Genomic DNA, 24,349 nt, shown 5'->3' with positions numbered 1-24,349 from the left:
GACTGATGCTTGCATGGGTAAGATTTAAGACAAAACAGATTAACTGTTTTAGGCCAGAGTTTGAAATAATCACTACTCACTTTGAGTGCAGTAATTGTATTAATAATCCTTAAATATATATAAAAAAATTCTCCCTCTAGTACTGACATTTGAACATGGAGGTCATAAAGAGAACACCCCTTCCTCAGATTTCTGGAGGCCATGTTCAGAGCTTCTGAAGCACTGATCTGTGACCATCTTACATTCCATGGATTGTGTTTGGTTTCAATAACAGCAGTGCACTATAGCTTACAGTAGGCAGTTTCCTGTCCCTTGGGTGTTTGCTAATTCAAAAATACATTAAAACATGTATTTATTAGCAAGCTGAGCAGGTTCTGTTCAGTAATAGTACTGTTTTTTTAAATATGTGGAGTAACTGTGTCTGAGATCACCACAGTCAATTCACAGTATGTTCTTAAAATTAAATATTGGGGAAACACATGGCAAGCACATTAATTCTGGTTGGTACTATAAAGTTAATGAACTTTTACCATGTATTTTTTCCTTTAGGAAACTGTATTAGATACCCTATCTGAAGATGCAAATACATTCAAGTCAGAAGATGTTTGTAAAGAGAAAAACACTTTGCCAAATGCTAACTTGTGTTGCCACATTGCTAGCAATATTATTGGAGAAATTGACAAATTGACCAAAGATCTAGTGACTCTACATGATGGACTGCATGAGCTAGTAACTTGCAAGAAGTCAGCATGGTATGAAAAGGTAAGGATTGTATTTATTTCTTGACTTAAGGAAAATACCTCATTGTTCCATTTTATGTCATGGAGAAGATAATTGCTACTGTGTATGAACCATGTGCTGATTCTCATCACAGAACTCCTGTGACTCTTACTATGATTATTTATTACTTGTTTCAGATAATACCCACAGAGGGTAAGTGCTTTTCAAACAAAAAATAAGGTACAGTCCCAACCCCAATGAGGTTATGTTCAGAAACCAGACATGTGGTGGTCCCTACTCCAATGAGGATACATTCTGAAACCAGACAGATGTGCTTGCATTGTGAGGGGAGGAGTAAGAGGATAGTGGCTATGGAGGAGAGGGAGGCAGGAGAGGATGGGAACATTGGGCCTAATGGAGGGGAAGAAGAGGACAGCAGATGGGAAATCGTAGTGTTTGTGGTAGTGGCAAAGGAGGAGAGGTTAATCAAAGAGAAAAGTGTGGGAGGTCATGGCAGGTGTTAAGGCTGAATCCCCACTCTGTCACTTTGAGTGCAGAAGGTGGGGGCCCACAAGGATTCTAAAAATTAATACTGGCCACTCCAGGCTTGTATTAAACTCCCAAGGTTACAGCTTTTCTCTGACCTTGGCTTGGTAAACGCTGCCGCCACCTAAATGCAAAAAACCACACCTTTGAACCCAGGAAGGAGCACTTGGGAATTCCTCCCTGTGGGGTACCCTCAAGCCCTCCCGGGAGGAAGAGCTGAGAAAGAAAACAAAGGAAATTAGCTGTTGCCACCAGCTAATCAAACAGTATATGCACAAACCTCTTAGGACACCAAAAATCCAATCCTGTTCTTAAAAAAGGTAAATTTTATTAAATACAAAAAGGAAGAAACTACATTTGGAACTTAGGCTTTTGCTAGATTTTAAAAGAGCAATTCCAAAAATTAAGCACCCATAATAGCTTTCTTGGGGGTTCAGTTTAAAGCTTACAAGCAAACAAAAGTATCTGGGGTTAGCACAGAGGAGTCCACAAGCCTTAAAAAATAAACAGAAATAAACCTAACTGCGTCTTCTAAACATTCCCTGCCTTCCAGTGATTCCTTCTAGGTATGGAAGATAATTTTTCATACCTGGTTCAAACCTTACACAGCATTCCTGCTTATAGCATTGCTGTTCCATGTCCCTGCAGCCCAGAGAGAACAACAAACAAAGGGGAAAAAAACAGGAGTTTTTGTGGCACCTTAGAGACTAACAAATACACTAAAGTCTCTAAGGTGCCACAAGTACTCCTGATTTTTTTTGCAGATGCATACTAACACAGCTGCTACTCTGAGACAAAGGGAAAGTTTCTTTCCCAATTTTAAAAAGTTCTACCTTCCCATTGGCTCTTTTGGTGAGGTGCCCACTTCTTTTTTTTTTTTTTTTTTTTAATTTTAATTTTTTTTTAACTTGTGGGCTTGTTAACCCTTTACAGGTAAAGCAAGTAGAGAACAGCTACCAAGAAGAATTTTATAGCTAACTGGCTGGCTGGGTGTCCATAAAAGGGAGCTACCCCCACTCCATTTATCACAGCAGGTCTTGTCAGTTTTCACTGAGAGGGAGTTTCCTAGTGATGACTGAGGAAGTTTAGAGGGAGGAGGTTTTCAGAAGGGAGTGGAAGGTTGAAAAGAGGTAACAGGAATTGAGCGTGAGTCAGCAAGAGAGGAATAGTGTTGCTTGCCCAGGAAGACAGTAGAACTGAAGGAGAAGAGAACACAGTTGAAGTGGAAGAAGTCTTTGTGGCCAGTGGACTTTATCCAGGGGCATTCAGTGGCCAGGAGCAGGAGAACATTGGGAGTGAGCCAAGGTTGTGGGGTTAGCGAGATGGACTTGGTGGTGAGACAGGCAAAAGAACCAAGTGTAGTGGAAGGATTGGACATCTGACTCTGCTGAGGAGAGGGATGAGAGAACTGGGGACGGATGGGAATGTGGAAGAGATGTCCTAGAAGTTGATAGATTGGAGCTCATGACAAGGCCAGGTGGAGGTAGGTGAATCAAGGAATGTGCGTGTTAAGGATCTGATGGTGGTTGTAGAGGGGGAACTCAGATATTCGGAAATGGTGAGGGAAGCAGGTGTAATGAAGACAAGGATGGGAAAGTGGCCCTTTTGACAAGTGGGGTTGATCCAAGGTTGAAGGTCAAATGAGGGAGAGAGTGAGGAAGACAGGATATTGAGGTATCAGACAGGAAGCTTAAGTCATGAAGAATGACTGTCATGAGAGGAGGAGAGAGCAATCAAAATCCAAGAAGTTGGTTGGAAAAACTGCAGGGTGAAAGACAATAGGGCATGGGAAGAATAGAGGCTAATGGAGTGTTGCTCAAGAGAGTGAGGTAGAAGTGGCTGATATATGGATAACAGGTACATGAACCATTTTGGGGTGATGGGTGTGAGAGGAGAGGTCACCACAGGAGAGAGCAGCTGTGGAGAGAGCATTATGTGGGATCAAGCTGTGATTGCATTGGCCAACCAATAGCATTTTTCTGTTGAATGGGAAAACTTACTTTAAAGCAATAGGGGAGCTGAGATTTTGAACTTTCAAAAAATAAAATTCCAGTGTATGGTTCCCGGAGCAAAGTAAACTCTGACTTCTATATATATTACCATAAATGCTGTTAAATACTGCCTTCATATTAAATAATATTAATGCCTTAATAACTTTGTGTATTTAAAATCTCCACTTTAAGATTGCATTAATGTAACTTTTGGGGTTTCATTTCCTTACTTTTATAAAAGAAAAAAGTAAGGATTCATTAATTGCACATTGAAATAAATGTCCTGGATTTGTGTACTTGATTGATGTCCTGGTCATACATTGCACTATGTCTGAGATTCAGTGAATGTAATGGAAGGAAAACCATTGAAACAAAGGCAGTACAGTGAGATGTGGTGTTAAAAGGATGGTTTATCAGAAGTGCCACCCCTTCCACATCCTACAAAGAACCATTCTGTAATACTAGATGACAGCGCCTTTCGGGAAGCAGAAGGTCAGATGATTCTCCATCAGTCTTTCTTATAGCAATCCTCCCAGCTGTCAGTAGTCCTTCTTACGCAAAATACTGTCTCCCCTCAGTCTGTCTTATTCCTGCAGGCATGCTGAATGCTGAGCCTTCTCTAGCCTCCACTCAAACAATCTTCTACCTTTTCCCCAGAAGAAATGAGATTCTTGTGAAAAAAGACAGCAGAAGGAAGAACTTGATGTGTCAGAAAAGAGAAGATGTATGGTAGCCAATGGAGTCAGTGGATACTGACTGATCCGTCTTAGATATGGACCGGTCGTGGGTTACTGAGGCCAGAAATAATCTTGGATCTCTTAAGAAGACTCCATGGGTCTTTATTACAGCCTTGTGCCCACTTGCTTAGATTGGATCGTATAACAAAAATGTGTGCATCCACAAAGTATGCTATTTGAATCACTGTATCTCAGTCACATGAAAATCGATTTTCATCCAGCCACTAAAGGTACATCTCCAACTTTCATAGCTTATTTCCTTTGTAAACTTCAAGTTCCTGTCACCTCCCACTGAATCTTTAGGTCTTTTTTTAAAGTTCCCAAGCTTTTTATTAATAAATGCAAAAGTATGTTTCCCCACTCTCTTCCTTCTTGAAAAGGGCTAGAGCATTTTTGCTGATACTTTCAAAATAAAAACCTGAGGAGAAACTTCCCAAACTTCAGCCCCAAAGTAAAAAAAAGCTTAGCAAAGGAATAAGCATCTGAAAAAGGCCTTCTAGAACAAAATTTTTTTGGCAGCCTGACTGGGCATTTCTCAGTAATAGTAATGGTGATGTCTGCTTTTCATCAGAAAACCAGCTCTTTGTTGACTGTTTATAATTGTGACATAGAAAGTAATTCAGCTACTCATATGGTTGACTTTTTAGTTAGTCTGCACAAAGCAGGTCTTTTATTTAAAATGATTTGTCCTAAATCCCCTTTTAAAATTAAAAACTAGCTCTTGGGTGAGAAGTTTTTGTCATCCTGCAGCTCTTTCTTTGAACTTGTGGTTGGAATGACATTTTAATCAATCCAAACTCTGAAAGAATTTCTCTGTGCATAAATACCAATTGCCAGACGTCTGCCACCTCGACTGATGTGACAGTTTTCTGATACCTGTGTGTGAGGGAGTAATAGGTTCAGAAACTTGGAGGAGGGGAGAGAGAAAACATACCTGTATATCCAGAAATGTGACCTGAATTCTAGGCTTTATTCCAACTAGAATCAGGCAAAAACTTTGTTCTTTGGAGACATTTTCAGGGTTTGCAAAGGATCAAAAACTTGTATGAAATGACTAAGTTTTAAAAATGACTCTGCTCAGAAATAAATTAAACTGTAAAAGCAGAAATGTCCTTCTTCCAAAGGAGAAATTGTTCTTTGTTTGTTCTTTTCTGAGCATTTCATTTATTATTTACTCCCCAGTTTGAGAGGGGATTTGGTTTCAAGCTGAGTTAAACATTCAGAAATGCACACTGAAACATTGAAGATACTTGGCTGTGGATGGTGATTTCTTTAGTTTTATTCAGATAGACACTTACACCCTGCTGAATTTCTGTGAGGCGTGTGATGCTGCAATTTGGGAGTCTTCTGTGTTCTTCAGCAGTCCAAGTCAAGCCAGAATCCCTTGGGGTTATGGTTGTAATTATGCTTTACTGCTACTAATGAGTCTCTTTTGAGGATGAGCTCACATCGAGTAGATCTGCTCATGTGAAGTTGCTTATACCCCCTCCATACAACCCATTGTGGTTACATGCTTGCCCAGTCATGGATCTGAATAGTGAGGCTTATGAGTATACTAGAGATTATTGCCCCAGGCCCATGCCATAAGTTTTCAACCATGACTGTATGGAGCACCGGAACCCATTACTTTGTTTGTGTACGTTGTGGTGAATATTCCCATTCTGTGGAGGTATCATGTAGGGCTACTGGTAGTTGTGCTTTTGTATTTTTCCTGTTTCTTCAGCTTGCTCATTAGGAACAGTATCTGCTGGGTCTCTCATTTCTTGAGGTCTCATCTCTCAATGTATATTTTCTTTACTTTTGCCTCTTCGTAATATTTTATGGAATGTAATGGCATGAGTCATGGCTCTAAGGTGCAGTGGCAGCCCCAAGTTCCTCAACTGCTTCCAAAAGTCCAGTGAATGAAACCTGCTTACACTTTGAGTGGTTGAGTTGGTGGTGTGCCTACCTCTGCAAAGGTTGATGGTTTTGCTTTCTGAGAGGTGTCTCATTATGTAGCAGGGAGGAAGAATAGGGCCTTCTGGAAAAGGGCCACTTGCAATAAACTAGTGTAAGCACTGACTGGATCTCTTGAAGGTCAGCTCGTGTAGAGAGCCCCTGCATATCCCACAAGCCCAAGAGCTGTGCCTCATTTAATCTCTCAGAATGTTCTCCTTATTATGGATACACATGGACATTGCTTGGAACTGGGCATCCCATGTAATTTACCCCCTTCCTCCCCTGAGAACCGGATTGTCGCACATTGTGCTGTGGAGTGTGCTCTAGGTAGGCCTCTCCATCTCTTGTCCTGGGGTCACCAAAGAAATGCTTGATTAGGTAGCCTATAATCAGACATTCTTAAAAGATGCCCCAAATATGTCCAGCTCTTCTTCTGGACTACTACTTGTATTGTTATAAGTAGTGGTTTCCATTCTGGGACCTCTTCATTACTTATTTTATCAATCCCTTTTACTTTGAATATTCTACGCAACACATGCAGCTGTGATGAAGGCAGAAGTCTTTAGTGCTCTCTGTTTCAGAAGTGAAACAGCGGAGAAGGCCAGCTGTCATGCCAAAGTGACTCCCAGGGATGGGGAATAAACAAGAGGATACTGCCATCATACAGACCCAAGGAATATCCAACCCTCCTTGCCATACCTTCCTGTGGACTCCTAATCCTGTTGTTGAATACATTTACATCAGCTTCCCAGACTCATTTGCTTGTGCAGCCCCCTGGGGCCAAAACATTTTAAGGCCTGAGTTGGTGACATCACAACACTGCTGCATCATCTTCTCTGCTGAGGTCTGGGGCCCTCCTAATCATATATGGCTCCAGGGAGCACTGGAAGCAGGTGAGTTTGGGAGAACTCATGTAAGTGCATCTAAGGACAGGATTAGGACTGTACAGGAAGAAGTGGTGGGATCTTGCCATTTTTGTTCTGAAACCAGTGATCTATGAAGTGACCTGGGATTCCATAGGGGGCTGGCTGGACAGACCTTTTCAATATGTTTTGGAAAGTGATATTTCCAGGACCCTTGAGTGCAGAGCTGTGCCATGTCCCACTGCTCTGAATGTGCTAGTCGAAACCATTTTAAAATTGGTTGTTGAAAATAATTTCAGGACATGGTCAGTTTCCCCATGTTCATGGTGCCCGTCGGGTGCAAAGTATTGTTTATTCCCATCAAAGCACCTTTCATTTCCCAGGATGACCCCATCTCTAGCTTATCTAATCTATGTATATCATTGACTGAGGGCCACTCTGTCTTCTGCTAATGTGCAGTGTTATTGCTGCATTATTAAAAGGTAAAGCCTGTCTCCAACACACAGAACTCTTTACAATCCCCTTCTCTCCATGGGATTGCTGGGAAGAGGCTGGACCTGTACAGGATAACTGGGGCAAGAGAGACTGTTCCTGTTGAGAGGTTGTCACACAAGCACCATCTCTGGAATCTTTATTTTTCACCTCTTTCAAGGAGAGGTGGCAGCAATGATGGTGGTGTATCTTTCGCTCTTGGGTGCACAGGGTTGAATAAGGATAGAACGTTTGGTTAGCAATTGTAACACAGGATAGCTGGGTCACCAGGGCAGTGGGAGATGGGATTAAGGTGCAGTTTTTGTTTTGTTGTGTTTGTTTTAATGTAGCTAATAAGATGTGCATCTTTGACATATTTTGGCCTTGTGGTTAAATCACTGGACTAGGACTCTGGAGGTCTGGGACTGGGTTCATTTCCCAGCTCTGCCGCGGACAGACTTTAGGCATATCATTTTATCTCTGTGTGCCTCCATTCTGTATCTGTAAAAGGGTGATGATAATCCATTCTTTCACTTGCCCTTTGTCTTGGCTGTTTAGATTGCAGGCTCTTTGGGGTAGGACTGCATCTTGCTCTGTGTATGTAGAGTGCTTAGCACAGTAGGACTCCAGTCCTATTTGGGGCCCCACTTAATCAGGCACTGCTGCAATACAAAGAATAAGGATGCTATTCCAGTTGGCTCTGGGCTATTCCATTCTTGACTGGGCCTCATCACCCTCCTCCAGGTTGAAGCAGTTGGTGTTCGAGAGGTGCTCCATTTGTGACAGCATAGTATTTGTTTCTGTCTGGCTGGCTCAGTATTTGATCTGCCTTGTAAAGAAGTCATTTCCAAAGGGTCTTTATTATTTTATTTCCTGTAATAAATCACTGTCTATTTTAGATCAGCTTCCAGCTGAGGCAAATATCCAGACATGCCCGAAGAACAGCCTGTTATGTGTCTGATGCTGTGGCTTGATGTGGAGTCTCTGAGGTCATCGTACTACTGACGTCATGGTGGAACAGCTTGGGGTTTCTTTGACATTCAGGCTAGATCCAGACTTTTTGGCTCCTGTTTTCTGGACCCTATTATGCCTTACCGCCAGTACCTCCGACTGAGTAATTGAAAGTTCAAACAAGAAAATACTCAAGTGATTTTAGAAACCCCGATGCAAGCTCACCAATATTGGTTCTTCTTTGAGTGATTGCTCATGTGCATTCCGCAAAAGGTGTGCATGCTCGCCACGTGCACCAGAGCCAGAAGTTTTTCCCCTAGCAGTACCCATAGGGGAGCGCCCCTAGCAACCCCTGGAGTGGCACTGCTATGGTGCGGTATAAAGGGCGCTGCACACTCCCCCCACCCTCAGTTCCTTCTTACCACCAGTGAAGGTGCTTCGGAACTGCTCTGCTCCTGCTCTGCTGTAGCTTTCTCTGTTCGGACTTCGTTTAGTTTGTAGTTAGTTAGTACCTGTAGTTTAAAAAAAAGAAAAAAGGAAATAGTATAGTTAAGTAGCTTTAAGTCGTGCAACTCTTGTAAAAGGCCTATACCTGTGAGTGATCCGAACACTGACTGTTTACACTGTCTGGGGGAAACCCACCCCAGTGAATGCTGCAAAATTTGCAGAACGTTTAAGCCTCGGACCAAGAAGGAGTGGGACATACGGCTCCGAGCCATTTTGATGGAGTTGGCCCTGACCCCAACACCGCTGCACCACTCCGAGTTGGCACCGAGCACCGTGGCATCAGTGCGTGGCAACCCAATGGTGCCTTCCACCAGTTGACACTGCTCCCTGTCCACGGAACACTCTGAAAAGGTGAAGAAGAGGTCTTCTTCGTCAAGGCACCGGGGCAAGTCTGGGGGCGAGACTAGACCTGTGTTGGCAGCTCTCGATCCCCATCGACCTCATGGCCTCCGACATAAGTAGAGTGGAGTAGTCCGTCCCACTCCAAGCTGACCTCCCCGGACTCCAGTGGCCACATTTGGATGCCCTCTATGCCAGAGGCCCTGCAGGCGGCTCAGGATGTTATATCTCTACCGGTACAGGTTGCACTGACGCCAGCAGCTCCCCAGTCCAGAGGCAAGCTGGCGCTTGGACCTCCACAGTTGCAGCCTGGACGGTACCGCTCACAGTCAAGGGAAGGTTCCCGTTGCCGCTCTCCGCACAGTGACCATCCCACTCGCAGCCCGCACTGGTCCCCATCAAACCCCACCAGGTTGTCTGGCTGGGTGCCAGGCAGCAGGGGATCCAGGCACCGCTCCACCTCGAGGGAGTGCAAACCTAGTGATCAGAGCGTGCCCCGCTGGGACCAGGACAGACGGCAACGGAGGTTGCTGACTCCGAGAAGCTATTGTAGCCCCTCGTGGTACCGATGTCGTTGCCGCACCCGCTCTTCGTCCCGGGTGAAATTCCCGCCACAGCACCGCTCCCGCAGCCCAAGGCATAGATCGTGGGCAACAGGCCGTCATGGATCCACCCATCAGAGCTGTTCGCGGAACAGCTGTTACAGACAGTACTCCCGCTCCTCCACACCGGGTTCATAGTCTCGAGCCCAGCACCACTCTCGACATCATCACTTGTCCCCATCCCGGGATAGAGGTAGATCATATGCCAGCCCGGACTCCCTTCGGAGTTGACAGTCAGAGAGCCAGGCAGGGCAGCCTGTGCCGAAGGTGCCACAGCGGGTGCAATGACACCGGGCTCCCTGGCCGGCGCCCTGGTACGAATGGGTCCTGTGGACCCCGATGCAGCCCTCGGTGGTGGCTCGCTCGGTGGCTGGAGCCTTGGAAAGACCATTGGCCTCCCTCTCTCAGCCCCCCAGGAAAGGGTCAGCGGAGCGCTCTTCCCAGTTCTGCGCTCAGAAGGGGACCAAGTGTTGGCACCTGTGGCACCGGTGGGACGCACAGTACCACACCCCCATCCTCATCCTCCCCAGATGAGGCAATCGTGGCACCTCCTCCCCCTGTTCCTCAGGAGGACACAAAAGCCCACCAGGAACTTTTGAAAAGGGTGGCATAAAGCGTCAATTTGCAAGTTGAAGTGGTGGAGGAACCCTCAGACTCCCTCTATGATGTCCTCTCGGCTACAGCGCCCGGCCAGGGTGGCTCTCCCCCTCCACGAAGGGGTGGCAAAGATCTCAAATGCCCTGTGGCAGACCCCAGCTTCCTTGCCCTCCATCTCTAAGAGGGCAGAGCGGAAGTATTTTGTGCCCGCCAAGGGGCATGAGTATCTATATACCCACCCAGCCTGCAACTCTCTAGTGGTTGAGGCGGTCAACCATAAGAGCGTCAGGGCCAACCCACTCCTAAGAATAAGGACTTGAGGAGACTAGACTTACCCAGTAGAAAGATTTATTCTTCCTTGAGCTTCCAACTGAGGGTGGCGAACCAACAAGCCCTGCTGGGCAGATATGACTTTAACTTGTGTGGTTCAATGCCGAAGTTTGCGCACTCCCTCCAGGAGCGTGATAAAAAGTAGTTTAAGACTCTGGTTGAGGAGGGCACAGCTGCTGCCAGGGCGGCCCTTCAGGCAGCCTCGAACGTCACGGATACGGCTGCAAGATCTATGGCCTCTGTGATGTCCATGAGAAGAGCGTCATGGCTCCTGTTGTTGGCTTTATCCAGTGAGGCACAGAACTCCTCGCAGGACCTCCCATTCGATGGCAAGGCCCTGTTCGTGGAACAAACAGACGTGAAGTTACGCTGTCTCAAGGACTCCTGCATGACATTAAAGACTCTTGGTCTCTATGTCCCAGCCCCGGCCAGGACCAAGTTCAAGCCGAAGCAGGACCCCCATCAGACCACCCACTTCAGATATGAGCCCCCTTATAAAAAATCAAGGGACTATAAAAAGCGGCTACAGTGGCAGTCTTGGCCTGTGCCCCAGCCTGGGCCCTTCAAGGGCAAGCAGGCAGGTAAGCGCCAGTTTTGATGGGACGCCCAGGAACAACTTACCAGTTTGTACCAGGGATCCACCTGACCTTCCCTTCAGCAACCGCCTATGTACTTTCCTCTCTGAGTGGTCACTGCTGACCTCAGACCAATGGGTCCTCAACACCATCTCCAGGAGCTATATCCTCCAGTTTCTCTCTACTCCACCCGCCCCTTCCAGGACCCCTCTCACGAGAACTTCCTCGAGCAAGAGGTGAGGCAGCTCCTCCACTTAGGAGCATTGGAGATGGTGCCGGCAGAGTTCAGATACAAGGGGTTCTACTCCCGTTATTTCCTTATCCCGAAGGCCAAAGGTCCTGCGAGGCCTGAACCAGTACATGGTAAAGCTCAAGTTTCGCATGGTCTCTCTGGCGTCCATCATCCCCGCCCTGGATCCCGGAGACTGGTACGCCAACCTTGATCTACAGGATGCACGCTTCCACATTCACATATTGGAGGGCCACAGGTGTTTCCTCCTCTTCACAGCAGGACAGGAACACTACCAGTTCACTGTCCTCCCATTTGGCCTCTCGATGGCTCCCAGAGTATTCACAAAGTGTATGTCTGTGGTAGCAGCCTGCCTCAGGCATCGGGGGGTCCAGATTTTTCCCTAATTCGACAACTGGCTGATCAAAAGCAGCTCCAGATCACAGGTACAGGATCATGTAGCACTCCTCCTGTCCACATGCACCACACTGGGGCTGCTGGTAAACAGCACCAAATCCACATTGGTACCGGTGCAATGCATAGAGTTCATTGGCGCGATTCTGGACACGACATCGGCCAGAGCCTCCCTCCCACCGGACAAGTTTGAAACCTTGATGGAACTTACCGGGTGGTCATGAGGTTTCCCATGACGACTGCCAAAGCGTCCTTCCAACTCCTGGGTCATATGTCGGTGTACACATATGTGGTTCGTCATGCCAGACACGGGATGCGGCCCCTTAAACTCTGATTGGCCTTGGCATTCTCCCAGTCCAGAGATAGGATGGACAAGATTCTCACTGTGCCTGAACCTATGCTAGCCTCCCTCCGCTGATGGTCCACCCCGGGGAACATGCTCCAAAGGGTCCTGTTCAGGGGTCGGCCTTCAACTGTAGAGTTGGTGTCCGATGTGTCAGACTTGGGGTGGGGAGCCCATGTGGGAAACCTCCAGACCCAGATCTGTGGTCCACACAGGAACTAGCCCTGCACATAAATGTCAAGGAGCTCAGGGTGGTCTGTCTAGCCTGCATGGCCTTTTGCTAGTGCCTGGCAGGCAGGGTGGTCGGAGTTGTCAGTGACAACCCGGCCTCAGTGTTCTACATCAACAGGCAAAGCGGGGCCTGATCCTTAGCCCCCTGCCAGGAAGCCCTCAGGCTGTGGGACTTCTGTATAGCCCACGATATCAACTTGGAAGCCCACCATTTACTGGGCTCCGAAATTCTCGGTCGGATTGCCTGAGCCAGGACTTCTCCTCTCAACATGAATGGTCACTGCACCTGGAGGTGGTGCACAGGATTTTGTGAATGTGGGGCACTCCCCAAGTGGACCTCTTTGCGATCAGGCAGAACCGCCGGTGTCCTTGTTTCTGCTTCAGGGGAGGCTTGGGCACGGGCACGATCTCCAACGCCTTCCTTCTGTCCTGGTCGGGTCAGCTTTTGTATGCTTTTCCTCAGGTTCCACTGATCAGCAAGGTCTTAGCAAAGATCAAGACGGACAAGGCTTGTGTCCTTCTGATTGCCCCGGCGTGGCCCAGGCAGCACTGGTACGGGACTCTCATGAGCTTGGCAGTCACCCCCCTGTGTCTGTTGCCAACCCTCCTGGACCTTCTCTCTCAGGACCAAGGTCGCCTCCTCCACTTCAACCTAGCAGCCCTCCACCTCACGACATGGTTGCTCAATGATTAGGCCAAGAGGAGAGGACTTGCTCGGAGGGAGTCCAGCACGTCCTCTGGAGAGCATCAGGCCTACCTGGCAAAATGGTCTCGATATTCCCGATGGGCCGCTGATTGGGGAATCTTGCCAGTGGCTGCCCCGATCCAGCTTATACTGGATTACCTCCTTCATTTCAGAGCCCAGGGCCTAGCACCCTCGTCCATCAAAGTGCATCTGGCAGCCATATCGGCCTTCCACCTGCCAGTACAAGTCCACATGATATTTTCTCATGCCATGACCGGTCAAATCCTTAAGGGTTTGGATCGCCTCTTTCCTTACGTTAGACCCCTATTTCCACAGTGGGATCTGAACTTGGTTCTGGCTAGGCTGACAGGGCCTCCATTTGAGCCGCTTGCTACATGCTCCTGGTCCCGCCTTTCCTGGAAAGTAGCCTTTCTTGTGGTGATCACGTCTGCTAGGAGGCTCTCAGAGCTATGGGCCTGACCTCTGAACCCCCGTACACGGTATTTCATAAGGATAAGGTCCAGCTCCGCCCACACACTTTGTTCCTCTCTAAGATGATTTCTGCCTATCATGTGGGCCAGGACATTTTCCTTCCGGTGTTCTGTCGCAAGCCTCATGCATCTAGTGAGGAGTGCCGCCTCCACATGCTAGATGTGAAACGGGCCCTGGCTTTTTACCTGGAACTGACAAAACTGTTCAGGAAGTCTTCGCAGCTGTTCATCGCCACGGCCGAACTCACGAAAGGTCGGTTGATCTCCACTCAGCTGTTACTCCAACTGGATCACTTCCTTTATCTGTACTTGTTACGACCTGGCAGGAGTTCCCCCTCCGCTGATTGCGAGGGCATACTGAACCAGGGCGCAAGCCTCGTCAGCCACCTTTCTGGCTCACGTCCCTATTCAGGACATTTGTAGGGCTGCCACGTGGTTCTCGGTCCACACGTTCACCTCGCACTATGCGATCGTCTCCCAGACTAGGGAGGACGCCGGGTTCAGCAGGGCAGTACTCAGTCCCTAGTGTCTGTGAACTCCTACCCACCTCCAACAGATATAACTTGGAATCAGCTATTGTGGAATGCACATGAGCAATAAATTGAAGAAGAAAAGACAGTTACCTTTTCCATAACTGGTGGTCTTTGAGATGTGTTGCTCATGTCCATTCCACATCCTTCCACACTGTCGGAGTTGACTGGCAAGAAGGAACTGAGGGGGGAGGGAGCGCGCATCGCCCCTTATACTGCACCATAGTGGCGCCACTCTTAAGGGTTGCTAGAGATACTCCCCTCTTGGTACTGCTAAGGGAAAAACTTCTGGCACCAGTGCACGTGGCGAGCACGCAAAGCTATTGTGGAATGGACATGAGCAACACATCTCGAAGAACACCCAGTTACAGAAAAGGTAACTGTCTTTTCTCAGGTCTTTTGGCACTCTCATTGCTATATCCTCTTTAATTCCCTACCCCTTCAGATATCCTGTGAGTGTCACATCGGCTTGGAATGTGGATTAGCTCTGATCTGGGGTAATAATATCTACCTCTTTGGACATGCAGCATGCTGACTCAGGTGCCAAAGTTAGTTATAATGTAATCAATAACTAACAAATATTTTATCCACATTGTTTGCTAAGAAGTTGGATACTGACCAATAAAACACGTCATCAACGCAGCTGAAAAATTGTTTCAGTAAATCTTGGGTGAGCTTTATTTAACAGTAAACTGGAAGAAATCCCATTCCAATGAGGGAACTCGTTTTTTAGGCATTGTAAATATTTTAGTGCCTGTTAGGAAGTATGCAGAGTTACTTTTGTTTTCACAGTTAAAATGTAATATCTAGAGATAAAGGTAGAGAGGTTCTGTGGGGTTCCAGAGTGTAAGGTATGAAAAATCCTAGCTCTGCCTTTGTCATTTGAATCTAAAAGGCTTTAGGTGTGTATAGGCTGGAGGAGATCACTGCAAATATCAGTTTATAAATATCATTTCATGCCATATTGTTTGATTACTCTGGGAAGTTTGGAAAGTGATAGACTGTTTCCCATGCTGTGATAGGAGAACTGAAAAAAGTGGTTAGGTGCTTGAAAAGGTGAAATTACCAGCTTTACATTGCAAGTTACCCATTTATTCTGGAAAAATCAATTTTAATTTAGGGTCAGTCGTAACCAGGGCATGTAGTTTAGTGTAGTATTGGTTTTGATAAGTATATCTTTAATAAGCACACACAGAGCCAGACTTTGCTGCTAGTTACACAATGGGCTATCTCCACTGAAGTCAGTGGGGTTACTTGCGTTTGTTACACGATATTATGACTTGTACAGTAACCTGGGACAAACTTTGCCCAACTGAGGGCCTCTCGAAATAGGCAAATTAATATTGCCTTCATTTTATATGATCATGCAACTCATGAATGACAGATTTCAGAGTAGCAGCCGTGTTAGTCTGTATTCGCAAAAAGAAAAGGAGTACTTGTGGCACCTTAGAGACTAACAAATTTATTTGAGCATAAGCTTTTGTGAGCTACAGCTCAAGTGAGCTGTAGCTCATGAAAGCTTATGCTCTAATAAATTTGTTAGTCTCTAAGGTGCCACAAGTACTCCTTTTCTTTTTATGAATGACAGAGTTCAACATGGGATGCTCCATCTTCACCTGAGCCGTCTGCACTCAGACTAATGTTTGGACCTGTAGAGCAAGGGTTTTCTCCCACTGCAGCCCCTTGGCGCAAATTGGTGGTGCCAAGAACCAGAAAGCTGGTAGATCATCCTAGACAGGGATCCCCTTTGCATGGAGGAGTCATCGGCTGGTGCAGAGCTAGCATAACGGGCTCCTGCGCCGTCCCCCTGTGTAAATGGTTTGTCAGGGACATTTCCAAAGTACTGCTGTGCTACAGCAATCCCCAGTTGGCAAACAGCTTGTTGGGTGCTATTGTACTTTAAAAGTAGTCCCCAGGCTAAAATGTTGTTATAACATCTCAATAATCCCTTAATAGTGGCCTTTTAGAAGAACAGCAATGGCCTTCTAGTGCCCTTTACAGTCAAGGACCGACCATCAGAACATATCCCTCATCCCAAAATGACAGGTGTTTGAAAAGTGTTGAGCACCCAGCAGTTCTTATTGTCTTCGGTGGGAGCTGGTGGGTTCTCCACATGTCTGGAAAACAGCCCACTTCTTTAGGTGCCCAAATAATGATTATGAAGCCTAACTTTAGGACACTTTTTTTAAAAGTCTTGGCCATGGTTTTTTACGGCCTTGGGGAACCAGATCTACACTGTTTCTCCTGCCTTCAACTGGACCTCCTTATCAGCAGCACCCAGCAGTATTTTTCAGTCTTATGGGACCCTCCTGCCATAGTAGAATGCCAGAATGAAGACATCAGGGCAGGCTACAAAAGTCTCTTACACAGCGTGCTCACTCGGCCAGCCCAACCCTCCGGCTTCTCACTCTCCAGATCTCTCTTCCAAACGCTGCAGGGTCTCACACTATTGTGAGATATTAAACCTCCCCACAGGTTTTCTCCCCAGCATAGGACAATTAGTCCCCACTCCGATGTGCTGGTTGTCCCTCTCAACCCTAATAGGAAAAACAATACCCAGCTCATACAAGACCCCTTGCCAGTGAGGCCGGCATAGGACATGACATAAAATTAGGCTGTTGGCAGATCCATAATTTAATATCATCAATCCTCCTTCACTCAGAGCCAGACCCAAACAAACCCTGAACACAGACACACCTCAAAACTCACCCTTCCTCTGAGCCCCAAATACAACCCTCTGCCTCCTTCTCCCAGAAAAGTAACAAAATGTTTTCCCTCCCAGTCCAGATGTAAGCCCTAGTCCTGGTTCCCTGCTACTGATCATGGTGATGGAGAAGTCCCTCACCTCCAATTTAGCCCATTCAAACATTTTTCCATCCAAACTGTTTTTCAGTGGAAAATTGTTTTTTAACTAAACAAAATTTTTGTCAAAAAGTGTGAGCTTTCAAGCTTACATGGGGCTCTTCTGTACTCCGAGGATCCCTTTCTCATTGACTGCTGCCGCTCAGATGGTGACTCTCTGCTTTAGATAAAATAGGTACTTTGGAACGCTACAATTTCCCTTTCAATTTGTTTTGGAATGACACCTGGGAGATAGCTTTTGAATAGTGAATGTCTTGTTTAAAATGCATACGATAGAGATGCATACATTCTACACTAATTGGAAGTCCTGGCAAAATTTGGGATGCAGCTGCTTGTATAATTATATATTCCATTAGTGGCTGTAACTCAGCTTTACAACTTTTCTAAAATGTCTTCACAATTTACAGTGCAAATAATGCTTCCTATAAACATTAGCTTTGGAGCATCCCTTTCATTTATTCCCCGCTAATTCCCAGGGCCTAAATTTATTGCTACTCTGTACATTAATATTTGCTAGAAAGTAATAATTATATCAACATTTCCTTAGCTGTCATCTTTATCATCAAGCCATGGAAGTTTTCTTCTGCATACACATCCTAAAAAACCTTTTGTTGTTCTGTGGCTTTGTTTTTATTGGGAAACAAGTGCATACTTCACTCTACTCACCTAAATGAAAACCAGTAGCATGTGTGTGTTTTTGTGAGTGTTTCTCAAGAGATTGGCTTTAGGTTGGACCTCGAAGCCGCTCCTAGACACTGCGTTGCTCTCCTTACACCTGGGACTGGTCAGACCGCTCCCAGTGCCGGTCACCAGTGAGTTGCCTGACCCAAGCCTTGACAGCCCCACCCTGGTCACCGGAGGGTGACTACTGCTTGGGCACGAAGGCACAGTTCAGCCCCTTCCCCAGACAGCAATGCGATTGGGCTCCAGAGGGCGCGTCTATGGCATCGATGCTGACCTGGCAGCAAGGCTAGTGGCCGATCCAATGGCCTTATTGGAACACTTGGGGCATTCCTGTCATGCCATTGCCCCACTCTCATCAGCCGTTGGTCGCTGAGTCGGACAGGCTGAAGGCAGCGCCCATTGCACCAATGGCACTGGGCTCAGTGCAGGACACTCTGGTAGCCACTGCAGGTGAGGAGTCGGTACTACCCCAGGCTGCCCTCTCCGGCAGGAGAGGACACTGCCAGCCCTCCCCCGGTGGTCCAGTCATCCTCCCACAAGGCAGTGGTGGGCTCCTTGAGTGCTAACCCACCAGATGATTTTAGGGAGCATCAGGCACTGATCCGCAGGGTGGCCTTCACCCTGGGCCTTAAGGTGGAGGAGAGAGAGGAGCAGATGGACACATTTTTTAATATGTTATCAGCATCCACCCCGGCCTGTGTCGCACTCCCAGTGCGGTCCTGAACATCGTCAAAACCATACAAAAGGGCAGAAAAGAAATACTTTGTTCCCGCGAAAGGGTTTGAGTACTTGTACACCCACCCTCCACTGGGAACATTGATCTTGTCAGCAGCCAACGACAGGAATAAAATGGCCCACCAGTTCCACCCCTCAGAATAAAGAGGCCAAGAGACTGTATTTGTTTGGTCAAAAAACTTATTCTATAGCCAGCCTGCAGTTTTGTGTGGCAAACCACCAGGCCCTCTTGGGACGCTATCACTTTAACTTGTGGGGCTCTCTCCTCAAGTTCAAGGACTCGGCCCAGGAGTTCGCAACTCTGGTGGAGGAGGGTACTGTGGCAGCTCGGTGCTCTCTCCAAATGGCCTGGGACATGGCCAATTCAGCTGCCTGAGTGGTCTCCTCGGCAATGGTCATGCAGCGCAGTTCCTGGCTCCAGACTGCCGGCCTGTCCCAGGCAATGCAGTCCTCTATTCAGGACCTCCCGTTTGATGGTGTCGGCCTTTTTTCTGACCAAATGGATGCTCATCTGCATGCCTCTGGAGACTGGGCGACCCTCCGCTCTCTGGGGATGCATACTCCTCAGGCGTTGAGGCAGTCATTCCAGCCTCCCCACCCCCACAACAGTAGCAGCCTCAGCAGGCACCTGCAAGGAAAAGGGACGTAGAGTTTAGTCACCGCCACCCGTTGTCATCCCATTCTCCTGCTCAGCCTGGCCCAGCGAAACACCAAGGGGGCCAGAAGTGCTCATTTTGAGAGTGTGGTCGGGAGCAATGCACCAGCCAACTGCCCGGATCCTTCCAGCCTTTTCCTCAACCGCTTTTTTCCCTACCTCTCGGCCGGGTTGTGGGTTACATTGGACCATTGGGTCCTGGATGTAGTGACTTGGGGTTATACCCTGTAATTTTTGGCCACCCCTCCCTTCCGCGCCCCTTTCCCCCCCCCACTTCCCTGTCCCTCCTCAGGGACCCTTCTCACAAGTAACTCCTTGTTCAGGAAGTCGAAAAGCTCCTGGGCTTTTTGGCTGTGGAGCAGGTTCCTCAGGATATTGAAGGAAGAGGATTCTACTCCCGCTACTTCCTAATCTGGAAAGCAAAGGGAGGTCTCAGACCCATTCTGGACTTGCATGGCCTCAACAAGTCTCTGAAGAAGTTGAAGTTCCACATGGTCTCCCTGGCTTCCATCATCCTATCCCTGGATCTGTGGGACTGGTACACCACTCTCGACTTTAAGGATGCTTACTTTAATGTTTCCATATTCCTGGGACACAGGCATTTCCTGTGTTTCATAGTGGCTGGGCACCACTTCCAGTTCACAACACTACCCTCTGGTCTGTCTTCGGCTCCCAGGGTGTTAACGAAATGCGTGGCACCGGTTGCAGCTTACCTGGGACGGTGAGTGGTCTAGATCTTCCCGTATCTCGATGACTGGCTCATCAAGTGCAGGTCTCCGGGGCAGGTGTTCAGGAGCCTCGATCTGGTGTGATCCACCTGCAGTGACCTGGCCTGTTACTAACACAGAAAAGTCCACGTTAATGCCAGTCCAATGCATAGAGTTCATCAGCGCAGTCCTCAACTCCATGGGGACCATGGCTTTCCTTCCGGAAGCGCGTTTTCAGGCCATGTTGGGTTTAATCTCCCAAATAAAGAGCCACCCACTCACTTCGGCCCACACGTGCCTGCGACTGATGGGCCACATAGCCGCGTGCACATACGGGTCAGCTATGCCTGTCTTCATCTGTGGCCTCTGCAAGCGTGGCTAGTCTCGGTCTACACCCTCAGCAGGCACCCCCTGAACCACAGTGCCGAACCACATCCTCCTGTCTTTGCATTGGTGGCGGGATCCCAGGTCGGTACTGTAGGGAGTCTCCTTCACTATCCTGTCTCCGCTGATCAGCCTGGTCTTGGATGCATTGGATCTGCTTTGGGGAACCGATCTGGGCAAGCTCAGCACCCAGGACCTCTGCACCATCTCGTGCTTCATATCAATGTCAGGAAGCTCAAAGTGGTTTGCCTGGCCTGCCAGGCCTTCTTGCCCCACCTAAAAGGCAAGGTGGTGCAGGTCCTCACAGACAATACCGCTACAATGTATTACATCAATAGGAAGGGTGGCATCAGGTCTTCAGCCTTTTGTCGGGAAGTGCTCAGCCTCTGGGACTTCTATGTGCGACATGCCAATCATCTAGTAGCCACCCACCTGCCCAGAACCAAGAACATTTTGGCAGATCATCTCAACAAGACCTTCTCATCTTGCCACGAATGGTCGCTCCATCCAGAGGAGGTCAGCCTAATCTTCCACAGGTGGGGGACTCTCCAGGTGGACTTGTTTCCGTCTTGGCAGAGCAGAAAATGCCACATGTTCTGTTCTCTGCAGGGCAGAGACAAGGGCTTCCTGTCTGACGCTTTCCTGATTCCGTGGTCAGGAGCGCTGATGTACACCTTCCCGCTGGTGCCATTAATCCACAGGGTCCTGCTCAAGGTGAAGCAAGACAAATCAACAGTCATCCTCATAGCCCCAGTGTGGCCTCGTCAATACTGGTTTGGCATGCTGCTGAGTCTTTTGGCAGCCACCCTGCTGCAGCTGCCTCTTCGGCCGGGTTTGCTGTGCCAGAGCCAGAGCAATCTGTTGCATCCAAACCTGGTGGTGCTACACTTGACAGCCTGGCTACTGCATGGCCGAGTGGGGACGAACAGCGGTGTTCCGTTGCTGTTCAGCAGGTTCTGCTGGGTAGGAGGAAACCCTTCACCAGGGCCACCTATATGATGAAGTGGAAGTGCTTTACGTGTTGGGCCTCAGTTCATCACGTTTGTGCAGAAGGGGCTCCACTGCAAGGCATCCTGGACTATTTGCTCCATCTTAAGCTCCAGGGCCTGTTACTATCCTCGGTCAATGTTCATCTGGCATTCATTTCAGCATGAGACCCCCCCCCCCTTCCAGCTCTTGGCTTCCTGCTTCTCTCCTAGAAGGTCACCTTCTCGTTTGCTTTAACTTTGGCCCATGGGGTGTCTGAAATCATGGTGCTCGCATCTGAACTGCCTTATACAGTCTTCTATAAGGACAAGGTCCAGCTGTGCCTGCACCCGGCTTTTCTGCCCAAAGTCGTCTTCCAGTTCCATACTGGTCAAGACATATACCTCAACCTGGTATTCAATTATCTTATGTGACCTCCATTCAAACCAATGGCAACATGTACTCTGTTGCATTTATGTAGGAAGACGGTCTTTTTAGTAGCCATCACATCAGCCTGGAGGGTTGGGGAGCCTGGATGGCTGATCCCTCCTTTATCATGTTCAAGAATAAGGTCGCTTTATGTCTACACCTGAAATTCTTACCTGAGGTTCTATTAGAGTTCCACCTTAATCTATTCATCTACCACATTTTTTGTCAACGCCACATAGTTCTCTACAGGAATTCTGTTTATGTACCCTAGATATTAAAAGGGCATTAGCCTTCTATTTAAATAGGAACAAGCAATTTAGGAAGTCACCTAGGCTCTTGATTTCTTTCGTGGATAGATCCACGGGGTCCTCAATCTCTACTCAGAGTCTACCGAGATAAATTTCTGGAGGCATTATCATTTTCTATAGTGTTGCAGCCATCCATCCCCCAGAAAGAGTGATAGCACATTCAACCAGATTGCAGGTAACATCTACGGCATCATTGAAGAATGTACCAGTTTCTGAAATAAGATGCTCTGCTATGTAGACTTCAATACATTTGTTTTTGAAACATTATGCCCTGATCTGTGCTGTCACATGTGATGCTGCACTTGGTTCTGGTACTGTCTTCCGTTCTGGAGTCTGTTGTGAAGCTCCCTCCTCCATCTGGGGATACTGCTCAGAAGTCACCTGAAGTGGATCACCCATAGGAACAACACTCAAAGAAAAGAGGTTACTCATTTTGTGCTGTAAGTGTGGTTCTTTTGAGATGTGTGCCCCTATGGGTACGCCCTCCTTTCCCTCTTCTTCAGACTGTTCCTTAGGGGACATTTGAGTGGAGAAGAAAGTGAGGGTGGTTCGCCCGAGCACCCCTGTATAGCCTCAGTATCCAACATGAGGAGTCATAGGACACCTGTGGGCTGGATACTAATAGAATATCTCCGATCAAGGGCTTGAGAGGTACATGTGCCTGAAGTGGAGCACACATAGGGAAATGCGTCTTGAAGAACCAGTTACTGCACAAAGTGAGTAACCTGTTCTTCTTTCAATTCTCCAGGATTCTTCCTGAATATGTCTGTGTTTGGAGAATAAATTGCTCGAACACATCAATTAAATAGTTCATGAATTAGTGATATTTTATACGTTTGAGTAAATTTGTAAGTATTAATCATAGAAATATTAAAGCAATCATAACAAAGTGTTAGGTTCCATAGAAATCATAAGCAATGCCCATGTTCCAAAATGTATTTTAAAAAAAAACCTTAAAGGAAGGGTTACATATATACTTCAGAGACATTAATGAGTAAGAGCAGAAAGTTAAATAAAAGCATGAATTTGGATAAAGTTTTACAAATACTTCCTAACTTAAGTCTAAGCACATTCTGGATTTCAAATAATTTTGATTCACCTCTTGGAGTTTGTGTTAGTAAGATCACTGGTTAAACACTTATTCCAGAATTTGTGCGGTGCTGAAAATCTGCAAACGAGAGAGAGCATTTGTTGTGGCTTTGAGTTAAGTCTTGTTAAGGGACGTGGGGAGGAAAGAAGGCCTAATTTTTATTATCTTGTTTTTGTTGCTTAAATAGATAGCATGGAGCTTTAATCAACCATTTTGCTCCCTTGTTAAAATTAAAACCAGTTCTCTCTTAACAAGCAAATTGTGGATGATATTATTCTGCCCTTGAGAAAAGAATTACATCTCTCAGATGCCTTTGTTGACAGCATGGGTTTGTCCTCAGATGATGCTTTTATTTTGTCTTTCAAATAAATGTTGGAAATGGTCAGTAGTCAAATCTCGGGTAAAATGTAGTGAGATTTTCCTCCCCACCCATCAAAGAGTATTTAGGGAAATACAGGCCACCCTGTAGGGCTGAAGAGTCCAGTGCAGCAGAACCAGTGCAAACTCTGTTGTGCATGTGCATCAGGCAGGAGTGGGCAAAGTACGGCCCGGAGGCCACATCTGGCCCTCCAGACATTTTAATCTGGCCCTTGAGCTCCCACTGGGGAGCAGGGTCAGCGGCTTGCTCTGCTCCACGCGGCTCTTGGAAGCATTGGCATGTCCCCAGCTCCGGTTCCTACATGTAGGGGCAGTCAAGGGGATCTGCATGCTAACACTGCCCCAAGCGCTGCCTCCGCAGCTCCCATTGGCCGTGGTACCCGGCCAATGGGAGCTGCAGGGGCGATGCCTGTGGACAGGGCAGCGCGCAGAGCTGCCTGGCCACACCACCATGTAGGAGTTGGAGGGTGAACATGCTGCTGCTTCTGGGAGCTGCTTGAGGTAAGCACCACCTGGAGCCTGCATCCCTGACCCCCTCCTGCACCCCAATGCCCTACCCCGGCCCTGATCCCCCTCCTGTCCTCTGAACCCCTTGGTCCCAGCCCAAAGCACTCTCCTGCACCCCCAATCCCTCATCCCCAGCCGGAGCCCTCACCCTCCCCCATGCCAATCCCCTGCCCCAGCCCGGAGCCCCCTCCGACACCCTGAACTCCTCATTTCTGGCCCCACCCCAGAGCCCGCACCTCCAGCCGGAGTCCGCACCCCCTCCCGCATCCCAACCCCCCAATTTCGTGAGCATTCATGGCCCGGTATACAATTTCCATACCCAGATGTGGTCCTCGGGCCAAAAAGTTTGTCCACCCCTGGCATAGGGAATGGAACTGGATTAGACTGAAGGAAAGGAAATCTGCCGCTTTGCAAGTCATTTCTTACCTTCCCACCTTGAATGGGCCATGGGCTGGAATAGTTTCTGCAGAGTAGCTCTGCACCCTGCACAGCTTCCCAGCACCAGGCATGGCTAATTCCGCAGGAGCTAGGCCCCTGAATGAGTAAAATCTGGT

The 24,349-nt window shown here is 47.7% G+C and overlaps 1 protein-coding gene across 4 annotated transcripts in view; it reads left to right on the top strand.

Annotated features, from left to right (window-relative positions):
* The window catches only part of TEDC1 (tubulin epsilon and delta complex 1), a 168,944-nt gene that overhangs the window by 123,347 nt on the left and 21,248 nt on the right, over window positions 1–24,349 (top strand). For all 4 annotated transcript variants that reach the window (XM_038414283.2, XM_043520461.1, XM_043520460.1 and 1 more), the window contains one exon: window positions 550–762. In XM_038414283.2, the coding sequence (XP_038270211.1) occupies window positions 550–762 (213 nt within the window). The remainder of the gene's footprint in view (window positions 1–549; window positions 763–24,349) is intronic.

This window comes from Dermochelys coriacea, chromosome 8 (genome assembly GCF_009764565.3).
Source record: "Dermochelys coriacea isolate rDerCor1 chromosome 8, rDerCor1.pri.v4, whole genome shotgun sequence".
Lineage (NCBI taxonomy): Eukaryota > Metazoa > Chordata > Testudines > Dermochelyidae > Dermochelys > Dermochelys coriacea.
The sequence above is the reverse complement of the archived record's forward strand: the minus strand, read 5'-3'. Positions and strand labels throughout refer to the sequence as shown.